The sequence below is a fragment of the Manis javanica genome, chromosome 4, assembly GCF_040802235.1.
Source record: "Manis javanica isolate MJ-LG chromosome 4, MJ_LKY, whole genome shotgun sequence".
Lineage (NCBI taxonomy): Eukaryota > Metazoa > Chordata > Mammalia > Pholidota > Manidae > Manis > Manis javanica.
In genome coordinates, this window is record NC_133159.1 from 45918233 (window position 1) to 45936271 (window position 18039).

The 18039-nt window shown below is 43.0% G+C and overlaps 1 protein-coding gene across 2 annotated transcripts in view; it reads left to right on the forward strand.

The window, feature by feature from the left end:
* Positions 1-18039, forward strand: part of C8A (complement C8 alpha chain) — a 68636-nt gene that overhangs the window by 18944 nt on the left and 31653 nt on the right. For both annotated transcript variants that reach the window (XM_037021974.2, XM_037021976.2), the window contains exons 2-7: positions 2087-2189; positions 7127-7271; positions 8243-8390; positions 13604-13793; positions 15706-15906; positions 17688-17928. In XM_037021974.2, coding sequence (XP_036877869.1) covers positions 2087-2189; positions 7127-7271; positions 8243-8390; positions 13604-13793; positions 15706-15906; positions 17688-17928 — 1028 coding nt within the window. The remainder of the gene's footprint in view (positions 1-2086; positions 2190-7126; positions 7272-8242; positions 8391-13603; positions 13794-15705; positions 15907-17687; positions 17929-18039) is intronic.

The following is an 18039-nucleotide window of genomic DNA, read 5'->3' on the forward strand; positions in this document are numbered from 1 at the left end:
TTCTCTCCTGCACTAGGGAGATAATTGTGCCATTCATCACAGCAGAGGCTGCCTGGCCCTCAGAGGTTGCCGCCATTAATGGTGGTAATCATCCTCCTATGTCCTGTGGGCTGACTAGGCTTCCACACTGCAGAAGTAATGATGATGCTGTGGGAAGAAGCTCAGGCTTAACAGGCAAACTGGTGACTTGTCCACCTCATCCTGAATGACCTGAGCAGAGTCCTGAACGTCTGAGGAGGCAGCATGGGTAACAAAAAGAACGTGGCCTTAGAGACAGAGCAATTTCTACCTTCTACTTCCGTCACCCCAGGCAACAGTCTCTCCCTCTCGTTTCTATTGGCTGGTTTGTACAATGAGGAGGCAGTAGTGTGATGAGGAAGAGGACCTGGGTGTTGCCATCAAACCAACGAGGTCGGTCAAGTTCTGCCTCTCACCCCTGGGCTCTGACTTCAGAGGTTACTTAGCTTTCAGGAATCACAACTTTCTTATATATAAAATAGGGTTAATAATTTACCTCCAGGGATACTTATAGAGATTAAATGAGATAATTCATGTAGTATCCTGGTGTGAAATAACAAAAGCCAACATTTAATAAACATTTCAGAAGTATTTCAATATGATTTTGATAACCCTATTAGGTAATGTTTTCACATGGTTTTATAAACGGAAAGCTATAGCTCAGAGATGTTAAGTAACTTGCTCAAGTTTTCAGTCAGCAAGGGTCCAATATTCAAACTCAGTTCTCTCACCCCAGATCCCATGTTCTTAACCCCTGGGTTTTTTGCTACTCTGCTACTTCAAAAATATGTTAGCTTTGCTCAGTATTTGTCTCTCTAAAATGAGGATAGTTTGATCCACATAGGATTGATATAGGGTTAAAAGAGATAATTTATATAAACCCTCTGGCATCATACCTGCATACAGCAAGAACATGATCCATTTTCATTCTCTATTTCTTAAAATTGTGATTGACTGGAAGGAAAATGTGCATGCCTTTTCCCTGTGCTTAAAGTTTGCATTTCAAAGCTGGTGCAGGGAGATGAAGAGCTCTAGAGATGGATGGTGGTGATGGTTGCAAAACAGTGTGAATGCACTTAATGGCGCTGAACTGAACACTTAAAAATGGTTAAAATTGTAAATTTTATGTTATATGTACTTTACCACAATTCAAAAAGTTGAAAATAGGCCATATAACTTTTGTTTTGAAAAGAGCAATTGTATAATTCTTAAGAAGGAAGATAAAATAATTCAAGTGCTGGATATACCCTAGAGCCAAGCCTTCCAAAGAGGAGTAACTGCGCATTTCTTGGCATCTCCCTCCTCTCCTTGCTCCACCCTGACTCCCGCCTCCGGATAACATGAAGGTTAAGGAACTGTCTTGTGATACCACGTTGTGTTCTGCTGCTCTAAGTACCCAGATGCCTAAATCACTGAGCAAGCTTCACAAATTAAAATAAATCTGCATTTGTCCAAGCCATAAAAGAAGGAAATCCTGCCATTGGCAACAACCTGGATGAACCTGGGGGACATCGTGCAAAGTGAAATAAGTCAGAGAAAGACAATAGAACATGATGTCACTGACACGTGAAATCTGAAAAAGTCAAACTCAGTGAAACAGAGAACAGAATATAATGGTTACAAGAGCCTGGGGAACATGGGACGAGGTTGGCCAGTGGATGCAATCTTTCAGTTATAAGAGAAATGAGCTGTGGGGATCTAGTGTACAGCATGGTGATCATGGTTAATAATACTACATCATATACTTGAAATTTGCTGAAAGAGTGTATTGTATGTGTTCTCAGTACACCAAAAAAAAAAGCTAACTACATGAGGTGATGGTAGATGTCTTAATTAGTTTGACTGTGGTAATCATTTCATGATGTATACATACATCAAACCATCATGTTGTATATCCTAAATATATGCAATTTTTGTCAATTATACCTCCATAAAGCTGGGGAAGATTCATCTGTTTTTATATTATTAAAATAACTTCATATTAAAAGACCTTTTTGAATTTATAACAAAAATTTAAATTATCATAATAATTTAAAAAAATTGAAGCAGGGGTCTTTCCTTTCTTTAGGAGAGTAAGTCGGGCTGCTCAGAGTTTCACCCCCAGAGCAGTTACCTGCCGGCTGAACAACTGGTCAGAGTGGACAGATTGCTTTCCATGCCAGGACAAAAAGGTAAGACGTTTATGACCAGTTTGGGGGCACTTAAAATTTGAATTGTGTTACGAGGCATTCAAACAGAGATAAGTAGTCAGGTCTATAAATCTAGAGGTCTGGAAATCAGGTCTAGAAATTGGTATTTGGAAGCCAGGAACACATGGATGGCGAAACTTTTTCTGATTTCCTTTGTAAGACATTACTGAGAAAAGCTGCAAGATGTGTATGTTATGGCTTACATGCATACAAGTGGCCATTCAGACTTGGGCACACCGATCCTTAATGTCCTGGCCACTCTCTTGCCCACTAATGAGGGTGATCTAGGGGGACTGATGGCTTAGTAAGAAGGCCAAGCTGTCCATGACCTATGGGGAACTGAGATATAGCAGAACAGGCCACCAAGGGGGTTCCTGAGGATTCCCCTTTCCTGGATCGAAAAGGTTAATGCACTCAATGAATGGATGAGTGTCTGTCTTGCCCATCTACGTGGTTTTGAATGGCCCAAAATGGTCACTAAACCCAGGGGGACTTTGGGAGCACTCTGCCTTGGTAGGGGGAGTATTAAAATTCTGACCTTATCCAGGCTCACTGGCTCATGAAGATAATGAAAAGCGGACTAACTTCTATTCTGTCTTAATATTATTTTAAAATCGCTATAGGTGATGCATGCCTTTACTGGATGCATACAGGGCGGGATGCATCCAGTCTCCCACCACCCAGACTTGGTACACCACTGCCTGAACCTTGTCTGTTGGCCCATTACTGTCAAGTCTGTGTTTAAGCTCTGATTCTGTAGTTTCGATTCCAGCTTTGCACCTTATTTGCTGTGCTACTTTGGGCATATATTTTATCCTCTCTGTGCCTCTGATTCCTTTTCTATAAATGGGAGTAGTAGCAGTAGTTACATCCCAGAGTTATTATTAGCATTAAATGAGCAAGGTACGCAAAGTGCTTTTCATGGCCTCTGGCGCCTGGTAAATGTTCAATCCATGTTACCTGTTTATGATTACTGTCTGTGTCCTGCTCTCCGACCCCACTCCCTCTGCCTTGAATTAAGCCCTGCTCCTCTCCCCTGAGCTCTTGCAGAGCCTGTGGATGGCCCTCCTGCCTCCAGACCCCTCCTCAGTTAGACCTGGAGGCACTCTGTCAACGTTTGAGGAGTGTTCAAAATCATCACAGATGGCAACAAGACTTGGACTTAGTTTATTCAACATCCAAGCCTAAAATTGGTTCTTCTGCCTCTCCCATCTCTTAGATATGCCAAAGAATCCTAGACTGCCCCTGTTTAAAAATATCTAGCCCCCAAAATATCCTTTTGCTTTGATACCCTGTATTCATTTTCTGAGTCTGCTGTAACAAATTGCCACAAATCGGGTGGCTTAAACAACAGAAATGTATTCTGTCACAGTTCTGGAGGCCAGAAGTCTGAAATTAAGGTGTTGGCAGGGCCACACTCCCTCTGGAGGCTCCCTCTGTTCTTTCTCTCTCTAGCTTCGGTGGCTGTCAACCATCCTTGACTTGAGGCTGTATGGCTCCAGTCTCTGCCTCTGGCCACACCCCCTCCCACTCTGTATGTTTCCTTTGTGTGTCTGTGTTAGTCTCCCTCTGCCTTCCTCTTCTAAGGACCCATGATAGCATTCAGGGCCCCCTCAGATATGAGTAGTCTCATATCTCAAAAGCCTTAATAATATCTGTGAAGACCCTTGTTCCAAATAAGGTAGCATTTATAACTTTTAAGGACTAGGGCTTGATTTCTTTGCACAGCCATTGTTCAATTACTATATATCCTAAACTACATTTTTCTCATGTGTTGCAGGTTAGATAGCAGAGAGCACTGGTGAGCGACTTACAGTCTACATTAGAATTGAGTTACTGCCTTAATGACTCAAAAAGACATACATGTCATTAAAGTAATACTTAAAATAATTAAATTCTGTTAATTATTTAAGTGAAAGGTCACTCTAGTTTCTTTCTATTAATATGTCTCTTCCTTTCAAAATCACCCAAACAAAGGTGTGCATTTCTGGAAAGAAACACTATCTACTAGCTAGAAAAGAAAATTATGTTTTAATGATACAACCACAGGTAAAAGCATGGAGAAGCCCCTAGGGAGTGTTTGCACCAAGCTTTCTGCAACATAATATCTTCATTATTTGACAGCAACCTAGAAAATAAGGAGCTGGTGGGAACGAACCTCATTCTGCACCATCATTCTAAGTGTAGGAACCACAGGAAGGATGATAATGGCATTAACAGTTAGCACATATTAAATAATTCCTATATACCAGGCACTGTGCTATGCTTTAAATGAAGCATCTTATTTGATTTTCACAGCCATCTGTATATGATAGGTGTTATTGTTCCCTTTGGTAGGCCACCCATTAAGAAAATGGCAGAGCTAGATGAATACCTTGGTCAGTCTGATTCCAAAATGTCTGTGTGCCTGATCACTTCACTATCTCTCCCTGAACTCTGTGGAGAATAACAAGTGATATTAGTGGTCATCTAATCCAATTCCCATTCATCATAAATCCTTCTGGAGCAGCCCAACAGCTGGCTACATGAAAGATGAGGATGTTGATAACTATTATTATTGAGTGCATGCCAGGAAACAGGCAAAGTGCTTATTTCTTTACATGTATTGCCATGAATCTTTTCAATACTCTCAGCTATCTCTCATTTTATAGATGGGAAACTGAGGGTCAGAGCCATTAAGTAATTACCCAGTGACACTATACAGTAAGTGACAGAACTGGAATTCTAAGCCAGTTTAAAATGGGATTCATAATACCACTTAACCTCCTAAACTGGTGAGGATTATATGAGATAAAGAATGTGAAGTGTCTGGCCAATAATAAGCACCCAATAGATGGTTGCTACAATCACCATTACTATCGCATTGGTAACTGCAGGTCTTAAAGCTCTGATCAATGTTTTAAAAAGTTAGAAAGAGAATTGGCCCTCTGTCATCGTGCTGAACACTCCTTTATTTACTGCACTGAGGGGCAAAATGTGGGAAGAGAATTAAAATTCCTTATGATCCCAAATTGATAATTAATTATAATCTCTTTCCATAGAGTTTACAATTCTCTTATTTATTAACTGTTATTAACTGAAAGTCAGGGAAGACAAATGGACTGGTTCAGTCTTCACCTCTTTTTGCTGCCTCTGCCTCCTGGCCAATGAGCAGTTAAGGAGGCAGAAATAGGCCCGAGGAGAGGGAGAGGAAGCTGTCCTGCTCCACACTCACCCACTGGAATCATCTGGGAAGGCTGCACTGATAATGATAATGATGTGGAAACCAGTTCTGTTTACTTGGCATCAAAAAAATGTCAGACACAGGGCTGGGTGCTTCCTCAGACATTCTCTTAGTTCCCACACAACCCTTCCAAGGTAAGGTGTCATTATACCCATTTTACATATTAGCAAACACAAGCTCAGAAAAGGTAAATGACTTGTTTATAGCCAGTTGATCAGTGAATCTGAAATCTGAACCCACAATGGTTTAAATGCTATGCCCATGTGGTTTCCGACACAGACGAAAGAATCCTTAGTACCTGTAGTCAGTGAGGTCACCTGCATTGAGGGGCAGTCACCTCGTTTCACAGAGTACCAGGCACTGAGGCTTTATCCTGCAAGTAAGAAACAGATGCAGGTCGGGATCTCCCTTCTCTTGATGTTCAAATCATTCCTTTGCTCCTTACTAACAGTCCTGGAGGAGGGGTCTAGGGGCCGAGCCAAGGCAAGAGGAAGCAGAGCCTGCACGCAGTACTGGACACTCTGTATGTCCAGAGTACTGACACTCTGTACGCTCCAGACAGCATGTTTGTGTTGTTACATATTTTATCTCTTTAACTAGACTCTAAGCTTCTTGAAGGCAGGGATGGAAAACTTCATGTTTCTATGAATATCCAAGTGTTCAGCTTCCTCCTACACTAGTGCCTGACATTGTATGCCAAATAGAACGCAGTATCATGAAGCCATAGAGCTCCAAGATTGGTATGCATTTTAATTCTTTCAGTATTTACTTAATTCTACCAGCATTCATCCATCTGGGCTCAAAGCTGACCCAGGGACGTGGGTGGTGTCTTCAGAGCTCTCTCTGTCTCTCTTGGATAGGCTATTTCAACTTATTAGATGCCTACATTTCCCAGGAACTTCAGTAAAAAGAAACTCTTTTTTGATGCTTCCTAGAGAAAGCCCTCAGAGAGCACTATGATTGCCCTAAGGTTGAGTCATGAACCAATTCCTGAACTAATTATTGCAACTTGGCAGATATGGTGCCCTGATTGGCCTGGCCTGGTTGATATCCACACACCCTTGGGACTTAGAGGGTGAGCCATATGAGATGTGTCCCAGAAGAGGATGCCATGGCAGGAAAAAATACTGTAAAGGAAAAGCAACAAACATATAAAAATGCCTGTTGTGTACCTGACCACAGATCAAGTGCCTAGTGGAGGAAGCCAAGACATGGTCTTCCCTCTGCCATCCCATCCCCATAGGCAAACTGTTTCTAAACTAGAGCAAAAGGTAAACAAGTGAGTAATTCATCACAACCTTTTCTGACAAGTGCTAGGAGAGGGGGAACTATGGAATACGCTAGTTAGGGAAGGCTTTCAGAGGAGGTCAGCCATGAGTCTTGACAGTTGAATAGGTACTAACTAGTTGGAGAAGGGGGGAATGGAGGTCCTTTTTAGCAAGTAGGACGACCCTAGAAATATCTTGTTCACGCCTTTTATTTGACGCTTGGAAGGCCTATTCAATATTCCAGCTGGTGGTTGTGCCACCTCTGGCTGAACACCACGATGAATGAACACTTATCTTCTCAAGAGACAGCTGTTTCCGGCAGCTCTCAATCACTGCACAGTTATTCCTTATGTTGAGCTGAGACCTGCCTGCACAAAGCTTGGTTGATTGATAGACAATGAATGTGTCTGGTTCACAATCTGATTTAGTACAGATACCGGAGCCTCCTGCAGCCAAACAAGTTTGGGGGAACCATCTGCAGTGGTGATGTCTGGGATCAAGCCAGCTGTCACAGTCCCACAGCTTGTCTAAAGCAAGCACAGTGTGGACAGGATTTCCAGTGTAAGGAGACAGGTGAGTAGTATTCCAGCAGGAAAATAGCTGTGCCTGTCAAACTTGACATGCAAAATAGTTATGCAGGAGCTTGTTAAATTCCTAAGCCTTTTCCCTAGAAGTTGTCATTCTGTAGGTTTGGGATGAGCCCAGGAATCTGCACTTTAAGCCAAGCCAGTGGCCCAAGTAATTCTGATGAAAGTTTGTAGGAACATCTCTGTTAATTCATTTAGAAAAGGTACAATTCACTCATTCTTCCATTCACTAATAAATATTGATGGGGCACAGATCATGTGCTGGGAAGAGTGTATCTGCAGGGGATACAGAGATGAAAATAATGTACCTGACCTCACGGTACTTGTGGTCCTCTGGGAGTGAGACTGGAAAGGAGTCCATGACAATATTATGTGATAGCAGGTGTAAGGGTCCAATGGGACCTTGGGCAGGGGTGGCTAACAGTGTGGCAGGGAGTGTCCAAATCTGCTTTGGGGAGTCAGAGAAGACTTCAAAATGGCACAGGAGATGAGACTTAGAAAGTAAGAAGTGTTTGCCAGGAGGAGGAATATGCAAAAGCACAGGGATTTTGGGGCTGGCAGTTAGTGAGAAAAAATTGCAGGCCAGGGCTTTGGGAAGAGAGGTAGGGGATGGGCCAGGGGGGAACTGGCTGGACTGTGGCATTTGGAGGATGCAGAGCAGGGGGATGACATGGCCTGACTAGCATTTTGGAAAGATCATGGGGGCCGCAATGTGGAAGGTGGATTCTAGAGGGAAGCCTGGGGCAAGGCCTGAGGTGGGAGGCTGCAGGTGGGAAGACAGCAAGACTGGAAGGAGGGCAGAGGGAGTGAGGATAGAGAGAGGGTGGAACAGATGGAGAGGATTAAAGGGCGACTTCAGAGGCCAAACAGACTTGTTGGTGACTATGGATTCAGGGCATGAGTGACAGGGAAGAATCCGAGAGCCTCCAGAAGCATCCTCAGCCTCTCGTCTCTCAGGCCGCTGCCTGAAGCGCCACCTTGTGTGTAATGGAGAAATGGACTGCCTTGATGGCTCTGATGAGGACAACTGTGAAGATGTCCGGGCCATTGATGATGACTGCACCCAGTATGACCTAATTCCAGGCTCCGAGAGGGCCGCTCATGGGTGAGTCAGGGCCTTCTGGCTGCCTGGGGGCAGGGAACAACTTCTCTTCAATCATGAATAACAGTTCTGGGGACATCAGAGGGTCACTTTGGAGAATTCCTCTGGAGTGTGTGCTGTGAGGAGGCACTCACTGTCCTCCTAAGGTGGCACCTTAGTCCGTTCAAGCTGCTATAACAAACTACCACACACTGGGTGGCTTACAAACAACAGAAACTTATTTCTCCCTGTTCTGGAGGTCTGCAGTGCGGCACCAGGGTGCGGGGGCAGGTGAGGTTGCTGTCTCAGGCTGCAGAGCCTCATGTGTCCTCACATGGTAGAAGCCAGGGCACTGGGTGGGACTCTTTTACAAAAGCACCCATCCTGTCCATGGGTTCTGCCCTCATGACTTAAACACCTCCCAAAGGCCCCACCTCCTCGCACCACTACAGTGGGGCAGAGCAGGGGAGTGGTGGTGGTATCAGGATTTAGCACACGAATCTTGGGGGGGACACGTGCATTCATTCCGTAACAGGTGGTCTGCCCAGTGCTGCCTATGCGACACAGCTCTGCTTTCCCCTCTGTGTCTGTCTGAAGGTCCTTTCCTCCTTTCTCCCTTTCCCACTCTACTGTTCGGTCCTCTCTCCCAATTCCATTTCCAAGGCCAATTTAAGAAGCCACATCTTCCATGAAACCCAACATAATGTCCCCCAAAGAGAGATCCTTTTTGACCCAAGTGCACCCACACTCTACTTTGCCCTGGAGTTGCTGGTATAACCAGGGTTAGAGTGACACAGTGCAGAGAGAATAGGCTTCGGGGTGAGATGGGAGGAGTTTGAATCTCCACTTGGCTCTTGCTTGTTGACACTTTCCAGGCCACACTTTCTCTGCTGAGATTCAGTCAGCCTTGATTCTAACTTCTCTTCATTGTGTACTTTATGTTCAGGTTGGTATCACATTCTTTTCTTCTGAAACTTAAGTTAGTTCCTTTTTTCTAGAATGACCTTCCCCATATTCTTAGCCTGCCTAATTCCTTACCTAGTTGTTATGAACTGAATTGTGTCCCCATGAAATTCATGTGCTACCCGAGTCCCCAGCGTGACGTGACTATATTTGGAGATAGGGCCTGTGCAGAGGTAATTAGGGTTAAATGAGGTTGTAAGAATGGGACCCTAGTCTGATAGGATTGGTGACCTTCTAAGAAGAGGAAGAGAGACACCAGAGAGCTCTCCCTCACTCTGTGGGCACAGAGAAGAGGCTATCTGAGGACAGCAGTAACAAGGTGGCAGTCTAGGTGGGCTCGGTCCCCAGCCATCGCTCCCGCAGTCCCTTCCATGTCCTGCTCTCCCGGTGCTCATCCAGCAAGGCCGGGTCATCTGCTGAGTGCTCATCTGCTGGGGCTGAGGACTCCTCACCTCTGCTCTCCAGCACCTAGCAAAGGGCTGAACTCCAGCGCCGCCAACACTGTTTCCCTGCCGCACTATCTGTGCTGTAGGCTTGTCCCCTGACTTGAACACAAACCCTTTGAAGATGGAGACTGCTTCTGACTCGTCCTTTTCATCTGCTCAGCCTCTATTCAGAGTTACTCCTGTAATAGCCTCTCACTGAGTATTGGTTGACTCGAAACAAATCCACAGGACCAGCTGGATCTTTCCAGTGAGGACATGGGGCGATGCAGGAATCAGCACAAAGGGACCCGGCTGTGTTGCCGCCCACTCAGGATCAGGTGTGCGTTTCTGAGAAATGCACTCATTCACTGTGACTTAATTGCTCTGAGATCACAGCCCACCTACCATGCAGGATAGAATCCGGTAAGTGCATGTAGATGCACACATATGAAGGTGATCAAATTCTGTTTCCTTTCAGACCAATAGTATTAGTTTGCTTGGGCTGTCGTAACAAAGTGCCACTAAGTAGGTGGCTTAAGCAGCAAAAATGTACTTTCTCACAGTTCTGGAAGCTGACGTCCAAGATCAAGGGATGGGCGAGGTTGTTTTCTGAGACCTCCCTCCTGGGCTTGTAGGTTGCCATCTCCTTCAGTGTCTTCAGATGGTCTTCCCTTTGGGTGTCTGTGTCCAAATGTCCTCTTTTTATAAGGATACCGTGCATAACGGATCTTAATCAATCCAGGCATATGATCTCATTTTAATTCTATTATCTCTGTAAAGACCTTCTCACCAAAAAACCCAGTCAAATTCTGAGGTTTTGGGGGTCAGGACTTCAAAATATGAGAGAGACCTGATTAAGACTCTGACACCAACAAAAATGGTTTTTGTGTTTTTTTTGGTTTTGAAAGTCACTGTGAGATAAGCAGAGTAGAAGCATGAACTCTTGAGGTGTCGACTTGAAAAATAATTCTTCCTTATTGGTGGAAAGATGGCAGCTCACGAGGCCGCTCTCACGTGATTCTGCCGGGAGTGACCCGGGGGTACTTCCTGCGTGTGCCGTGCCCACACCGAGTGATGAAACCAACAGAATGGCCCCACCTCCACTCCCAACAGCTGACAATCTGATGGCCTTTCTATTCATCTGAAGAGATCTCAGAGACCTATCCTGATACCTTTTTTGTGAATTTAAGCATTTTCCACTTTTTAATGTTATTTATTTTTATAAAAGTAACACGTTTGAGGTAAAACCTGAAAGTCTTCCTTCGTCCTCCCCTACCTGCATCCAATCCAATTCCTCTCCTCACTTCCCTCCCTAGAGCTGATCCCTTAATCGTTTGGTGTTGGTATTTTCAGATCATATAAAAAAATGCATTGACAATATACATTGTTATGGAAAAAATGTCTATATGTATTGTGCATGACAGACACATGTTTTACATAAATGTGATCATACTGTAATACATGCCATATATACTGTATATTGTAACTTGATTTTTTCACTTAAAAATATATTTTGAAGACTTCCCTGCATATTTTTCTATTGCTTTTTCTAAGCAACATTCTGTTCTGTAACAGGTGTCAGTAAATTACAGTCTGAAGACCAAATTCAGCTGGTTGTCTGTTTTTGTAAATAGATTAATTGCAACACAGCTTTTGCCCTACAAGGCACAGTTAAGTGGTTGCAACAGAGACTTATGGCCTGTAAAACCTAAAATATTTACTATCTGGCTCTTTATTTTAAAAAATACTATGTCTTCTCCTATAGAATAACTACATGAAAATTTATTTGACTACTTCTTATTCAAAGATGGTTTCCCATTATTTTCCCTTATAAACAATGCTGCAATGAGCATCCTGGCACACATATATGAATATTTCTGCATAGTATATTTCCAAAAAATGGAATTTCTCTATGTCTTTTCATTTTCACTGGGGTTTCTGCAACTAGCTTTTCCAAATATATGTAGACTTAGCACCCTCTTATACTTAGAAGTTAGAGATGACCTTAGAGCTTTTATTATTCCTTTGAGTTTTTGTTTGGCCCAGTAGAGAGCCTGTATTTATGTCACAGGTGGAAACATGTTTAATGGGTGGGAGGATAGAAATTGCAGGGCAAAGTAAAGGGAAGCAACCCAGATTTCAGTGTCAAAAAATCTAAAAAAAAAAAAATCCACCTGATACTATAGGGTTACTTAATTTTTTTGAGCTTTGATCTCTGTACTTGCAAAATTGTCATGAGTTTGAAAGCTAATGTATGCTAAATGTCTGGTTGAGTGTGTATTCAATTCATCATAGCTATTATTACAGCACTTCCACTAATACGAAGAAAGAGATGGAGAAAGGAAGAAAAGAAGGAAGTTAACATACATTAAATTTCTATTGTATGCCAAGTGCTCTATAATTATCCATTTATTCTTTTGAGGTAGGTTGTATTCACAATTGTTCGGCTGCTTATCTGCCTTTGTGCCTTATCACAGAGGGAAAGTGTCAGAGGTGATCATGGAATGTCATGGCAACATGGAGCAAGGAACAACTGTCTGTCCAGGATAATCAAAGAAGTCCAGACAGACGAAGCAATGTTTGAGTGGGGTCTTAATGGCTACGTAAGAGCTTTGAGAGGCAGAGACAAGCAGCCATTTTCCTGTATACAACATAAAAGGCTTTGATTGCCAGGTCTTGGCTTTGTAAGCCAACTCAAAATGTTTTCATTCAGTTAACTTTCTCTTTTTAGAACATTTGAACTATTTACCTGTTTAACATTATTTTTAGCTAATTACCTGTTTAACATTATTTTTAGCTAAATATGTTAAATCATCCATGGCCTAAAACAAACAGCTTGGTCGGGTAGATTTGAAATGTCCCAGAGAGGGAAGTATGGAAAATTATTTCTAGAAGAGTATTGGGCTTAGGGGAATGGAAGTATCATTTGTTGAGTGCCTAACATATACTATCGACTTTACTTCTGTTTTACTTTGTTACTCTCATTTAGACTTCACAGAAACCATGAGAAATAGTTTGATCACATCTGTTTGTCAAATGAAAACTACTTCAGAAAGCTTTCAGAATGTTTCCAGCCACACAGCTAGTAAGTGATAGAGCAGGACATTAAACAGGGGTCTCCCTGACTTTCAGACTGTGCCCCCTCTGACATACCATGCCATCTTGAAGACGATGGCCTTTGGGGATTAGATTCTCATCTTAGCACTATGAGTCACACCCAGTGTTTCATATCTAGTTTTTAGCAACAGAGCCCTTTTCTGAAATAATACAGACAAAAATAACAATAGCAACATTTAGTCACTACTTAACATATGCTACTTATTTTATGATTCCTTTACAGGTTTTAGCTCATATTTAACTCTATGAGGTCCTTAGTATTGGCTGTTTTCACAAATGACCAAATTGAGGCACTGAGAGATTAAATGAGTGCCCAAGGCCACACAGTTAGATGTGGCAGAGCTTGGAAACAGGTCCAGATTGTCTGGTTCCTGTGCTTGGATTCTTGATAAGTGTGCATATATTTTTTGTCAGCTTACATAACACATACTAAGGAGTGCCTTTCTATGTGGGAGCACTGTTCTAGATGCTGAATGGAGCTCTCTGGCTGCTCTGATTAAAGGGAACCCAGGGGCTCAGGCCCAGGCCACTCAATCTCTCAGTGTTATCCAAAGTGGCCCTTAAGGGTAACACTTTGCTACCCTTTGGTACTTTGAGGAACCCTAGGGATCCTTGGAACACAATTTGAGAAACCACTCCTTGACCCACCAGCTACATCTTCCAGAGGCGATTTTATGTTATCTTTGTCTTCCAGTGTTCTTCTCCTAGAAGTTTCTTGCCTTTTCAATTTAGGTACAATATCCTGACCCAAAGAGAAACTCAAAGTGTGTACGACGCCAGGTATTCTGGGGGCCAGTGTGAGCCTGTATACAATGGGGAATGGAGGGAGCTCCGGTACGACCCCACCTGCGAGCGTCTCTACTATGGAGACGATGAGAAGTACTTCCGGAAACCCTACAACTTCCTGAAGTACCACTTTGAAGTGAGTCTGAAAGGGGCCCTCACAGGTCACTGTAGGGCGGGCGCGGGGAGGGACAGGCCTGTGAGTGGAGTGGGGTACCTTGCTTGGGAAGATTTTGTTTGCTGAGCTTGATGGTGACTGAAGATCCCACTATACCTGCCGCCACACATGTGCAGGGCTGAGGGGGATGGAGAGGCAAGGGCTGGGCCAGCAAGAGGCAGGAGGTAACTGGAACCTCCCAGCAGCTAGGTCATGGCTCCATTCCAACATCGGTGAGAGAGACTTGGGGCCCTAGTTATGGCTCTGTTAGAATACAAGACCTCAGGCACCTCACTACCCTCCCTGGGCCCAGTTTCCTAAGATATAAATAGGGAACAGGATGGAAGACAGCTAGACAGGGCTCTGAAACCTAGTCCCCTTCATCACCAAGAGCAGCTCCCCACAGATCGCTTTCATATTGTGCTTTTCTGTAGCTGATTTTGCTTTAAGAAAGGTTTCTGCTGTTGAAAGGTACTTGCAAACTGCTGATGACCCTTCCGGTTTTCTCCATTTCTAAACCTCTGTGGTCTCCAGTCACTTGGAGCACCACACAACTCACAGTCAGCTCCAGAACCTACCTGTGACCATTCCTTTCTTTAGCCCTCACCCTTTGGGTGAGATATCCACACATCAGACTTCACTGGACGCTTACCATGTGCCCAACCAACTTCCACATAGATTTTCCCATTTAATCCTCATAACAACACAATGGGCTAAATATTGCACTGTCCCATTTTAGATATTAAACCCCTCCAAGGCGTAGGAGGATAAAATGTGAGGCCCATAATTAGACTGCAGTAGGTGGCAGAGACAAGATTCAAACCCAGATCTATCTGAACTAAGCCTAATAGCTGTACGTCATTTAGAAGGATATACTATACACATCATATCTATATAGTCATAAACATTTTATCTCTAAACCTTCTAATTACAGAGAGAGAGAGTAGGATCCCAAGACTATGAACAATTATCTAGTCACATTCTCCCTCCTCAAACTTTCTCAAGAGAAAAACATTGACAGAAGATAAGGCCAGACTTATGGAGTCTGTTTTGGAGAAGTTGGCTCCCCCCCGCTACTTCCACCTCTGCCATGAGGCCTTCGGTAAACCAGGCTGGGAGACACAGACAAGGCCGTTTTCTAACATGCAGGGCCTATGTGTCAGGCAAAATAGACTAAGCAATGCTGTGGCAACAACAAATTCTTAAATCTCAGTGCTTTAGAATGACCGTGCCCTACCTATGCTTCTTGTCCTTCCCGATCATCAAAGAAAGGAAACTGTCATCGCGGACACTCGGGACCCAAACTAATGGGGGCTCCATCTCAACACATGCTCTTGTGATTGCAGTGCAAACCACTCACAGCCCTTAACCCTTGCTTCCTTGGCTCAAGCAAAGCACAAGGCCATACCTCAGGTCAAGTGGGCAGAGAAACGCGACCCTGTCGTGTACCTGGAATGGAATAACCAAGAATCTGTGGGCAGCCCTGGGGGCACCTATGCCTGGAAGGCTCCTCATCTGCACGGCTTCCTTTGCCCCTTTCCTCCTAGGTCCACATCCAGATGTGGCCTTTTGTATGTCTCCACTGCACAGCCAAGCACCCTCTTCTCAACTCTTCTCCAACTGGAAAGAAATCCACACTCAGAGCAATATAGCATTTTATCAGAATCATCTGTGTGTGTGTTTAAATAAATATTTCAGCAGTACCACTAAACCGTAACTAAACACTGATGTATTTTCTATATTTTAGTATCCATCTTATGCTTGGATTCAACTTTTAAAATAATTATAATTATCTGAAACTTTAGGTGTTTTACAAAGCAAAGTGTTAAGGATAAAGTGTGAATGGGAATATAACTCTATAGCACAAAGCTAACATCTATTTGTTTCCTTTTAGGCCCTGGCAGATACTAGACTCTCCTCAGAGTTGTATGATGATGCAAATGACCTTTTCTCTAAAGTAAAAAATGACAAGTCTGGGTCAGTTGGAGTGACCATCGGCATAGGCCTCTCAGGCAGTAATGTAATGGTGGAGGCGGGTGTATCCAGGTCACAAGACTCTTCGCTCTTGAATAAGCTAAACAAATATAATAACAAGGTATTAAAACTTTATGCCTGTCTTGCACGGTTTTCCATAATCTACACTGAACATGTATTACCTTAATTGCATTAAAAAGTACAGTAGTAATTGAACCTTCATTTGCCTGTGTAATTGGAAATGTCTGATCAGTGGTAATCATGTTTGTTTTTCTTCGCTTTTGCACACAGAATCATCACAAAGGGAATAAAATTGAATGATAAGACTAGAACTGTTATCATTTCACCCCATCCTCTTTCATGGTTACCTGGAGCATATAGGGAAATACTTAGAATGGTAATGACTTAAAGAGAAAGGGCCAGATCCTCAAAACTAGACTTGGAAGAATTCTAGAGCAAGCCTGTCTTTCCGAATAGATCTGAAGGCTGGCATACTCTGTCTTTCATTTCTTCATCACACATTCATCACTAACTGCCTGTCATCCTGAGGGATCAGGCAATGCTTCGTGGAGGAAAGGACATCTACTCAAACTGAGAGGTGAAGACTAGAGCAACTTGTCCAGGTGGAGGAAGGCAGAAGTTGACAGAAGGGTGTTCTCAGCCTGCAAAACAGTGTTAGCAAAGGCCTGGAGAGGAGAGAATGCCTCACACCACTTTGGGATTGAAAGTACTTCATCTGGTGGAAGCACAGGGAGGAGGGCAGGGAAAGGAGGGAGTGAGGATGGAGATGTGTTCTCAGCCTGCAAAACAGTGTTAGCAAAGGCCTGGAGAGGAGAGAATGCCTCACACCACTTTGGGATTGAAAGTACTTCATCTGGTGGAAGCACAGGGAGGAGGGCAGGGAAAGGAGGGAGTGAGGAGGATGGAGAGGTGATCAGGAACCAGAGAAAGATTTACTGAATTGATTAGAAGTTTATCAAAAAGCCTCAATAACACTCATATTAGAACTGCTGGGACTGAAAAAGTTATTTTGGATGATGAAAATACAATTATAAAAGTTAACAAATATAAATTACATTCTGGAGCTTCGCCACAAATTAGCTATTGATCTGAAGGGAAAGTATTGTTCAGAGATCTGGCTCTCTCATATTAATGTGGACTTTTCTAAAACCACGTGGCCTCTTTGAACTTTTACTATCACTTTGGATCAAGGTTTATATTACCTGGAAGTAAGAAACATATATGACCCTAAATCTATCCCACATCACCCTGGGCCTATCTCCTTTTTATGATATCAGGACCCTGCTTTCCTTTGTTATTTAAACAGTCCAAGATTACTACTTGAATGTAAGCTCCATGTGGGCAGAGGCCTATATTATTTAAGATTCTGTCCTCTGCACCTAGCATAATGCATGTGATGATAGGCATTTATAGATATTTGTTTAATAAATCAGTAAACAAATAATATTGGCATTTCTCCATGTCATCAAAAATATTCCTAAGCATAATGTTTAATGGATGCCTAATACTTGTATAGGAAGTTGCATAATGTAGTGTTTTAATTAGAGTAGCAAGAAATGGAGGTGAGAATGGACTGAGGGCAGAACAGAGGTGAGGAGCTCAGTGAAGCACAGTGGAGTAACTAACCCAGGTGAGAGCTGATGAGAACTTGACTTCGGGGTAGTGGGAACAGAGATGAAAGCATGGGAAAAGAAGCCAGGCACACATAGTGTTCAATATATGCCTGTAAAATATAATGATACTTGAAAAATATAATGATGATCCACTACATGTATTTATGCTCATATGTTTATGTATAACTCTATATAGTTCCCACAGTTACTAAATGCTGACTTTTTGCATTCTTTTCCCTCATTCAATGGTGGTGGTGGCTGTTGGCAGAAATACAGCTTCATGAGAATTTTCACAAAGGTACAGACCGCTCATTTTAAGATGAGGAGAGACAATATCGTGCTGGATGAAGGCATACTGCAGTCATTAATGGAGCTTCCAGAGCAGTACAATTATGGCATGTATGCCAAGTTCATCAATGACTATGGCACCCATTATATAACATCTGGATCAATGGGTGGCATTTATGAATATATCCTGGTGCTTGACAAAGAAAAAATGGAATCATTTGGTAAGTACAACAGATGCTTAATGCACAGTTTTCAATACACGAAGACATGATTTGCAGTTTTCTGAGTACTGTGACACGCATGATCTCTTTGAGTGTTCATGACAATTCTAC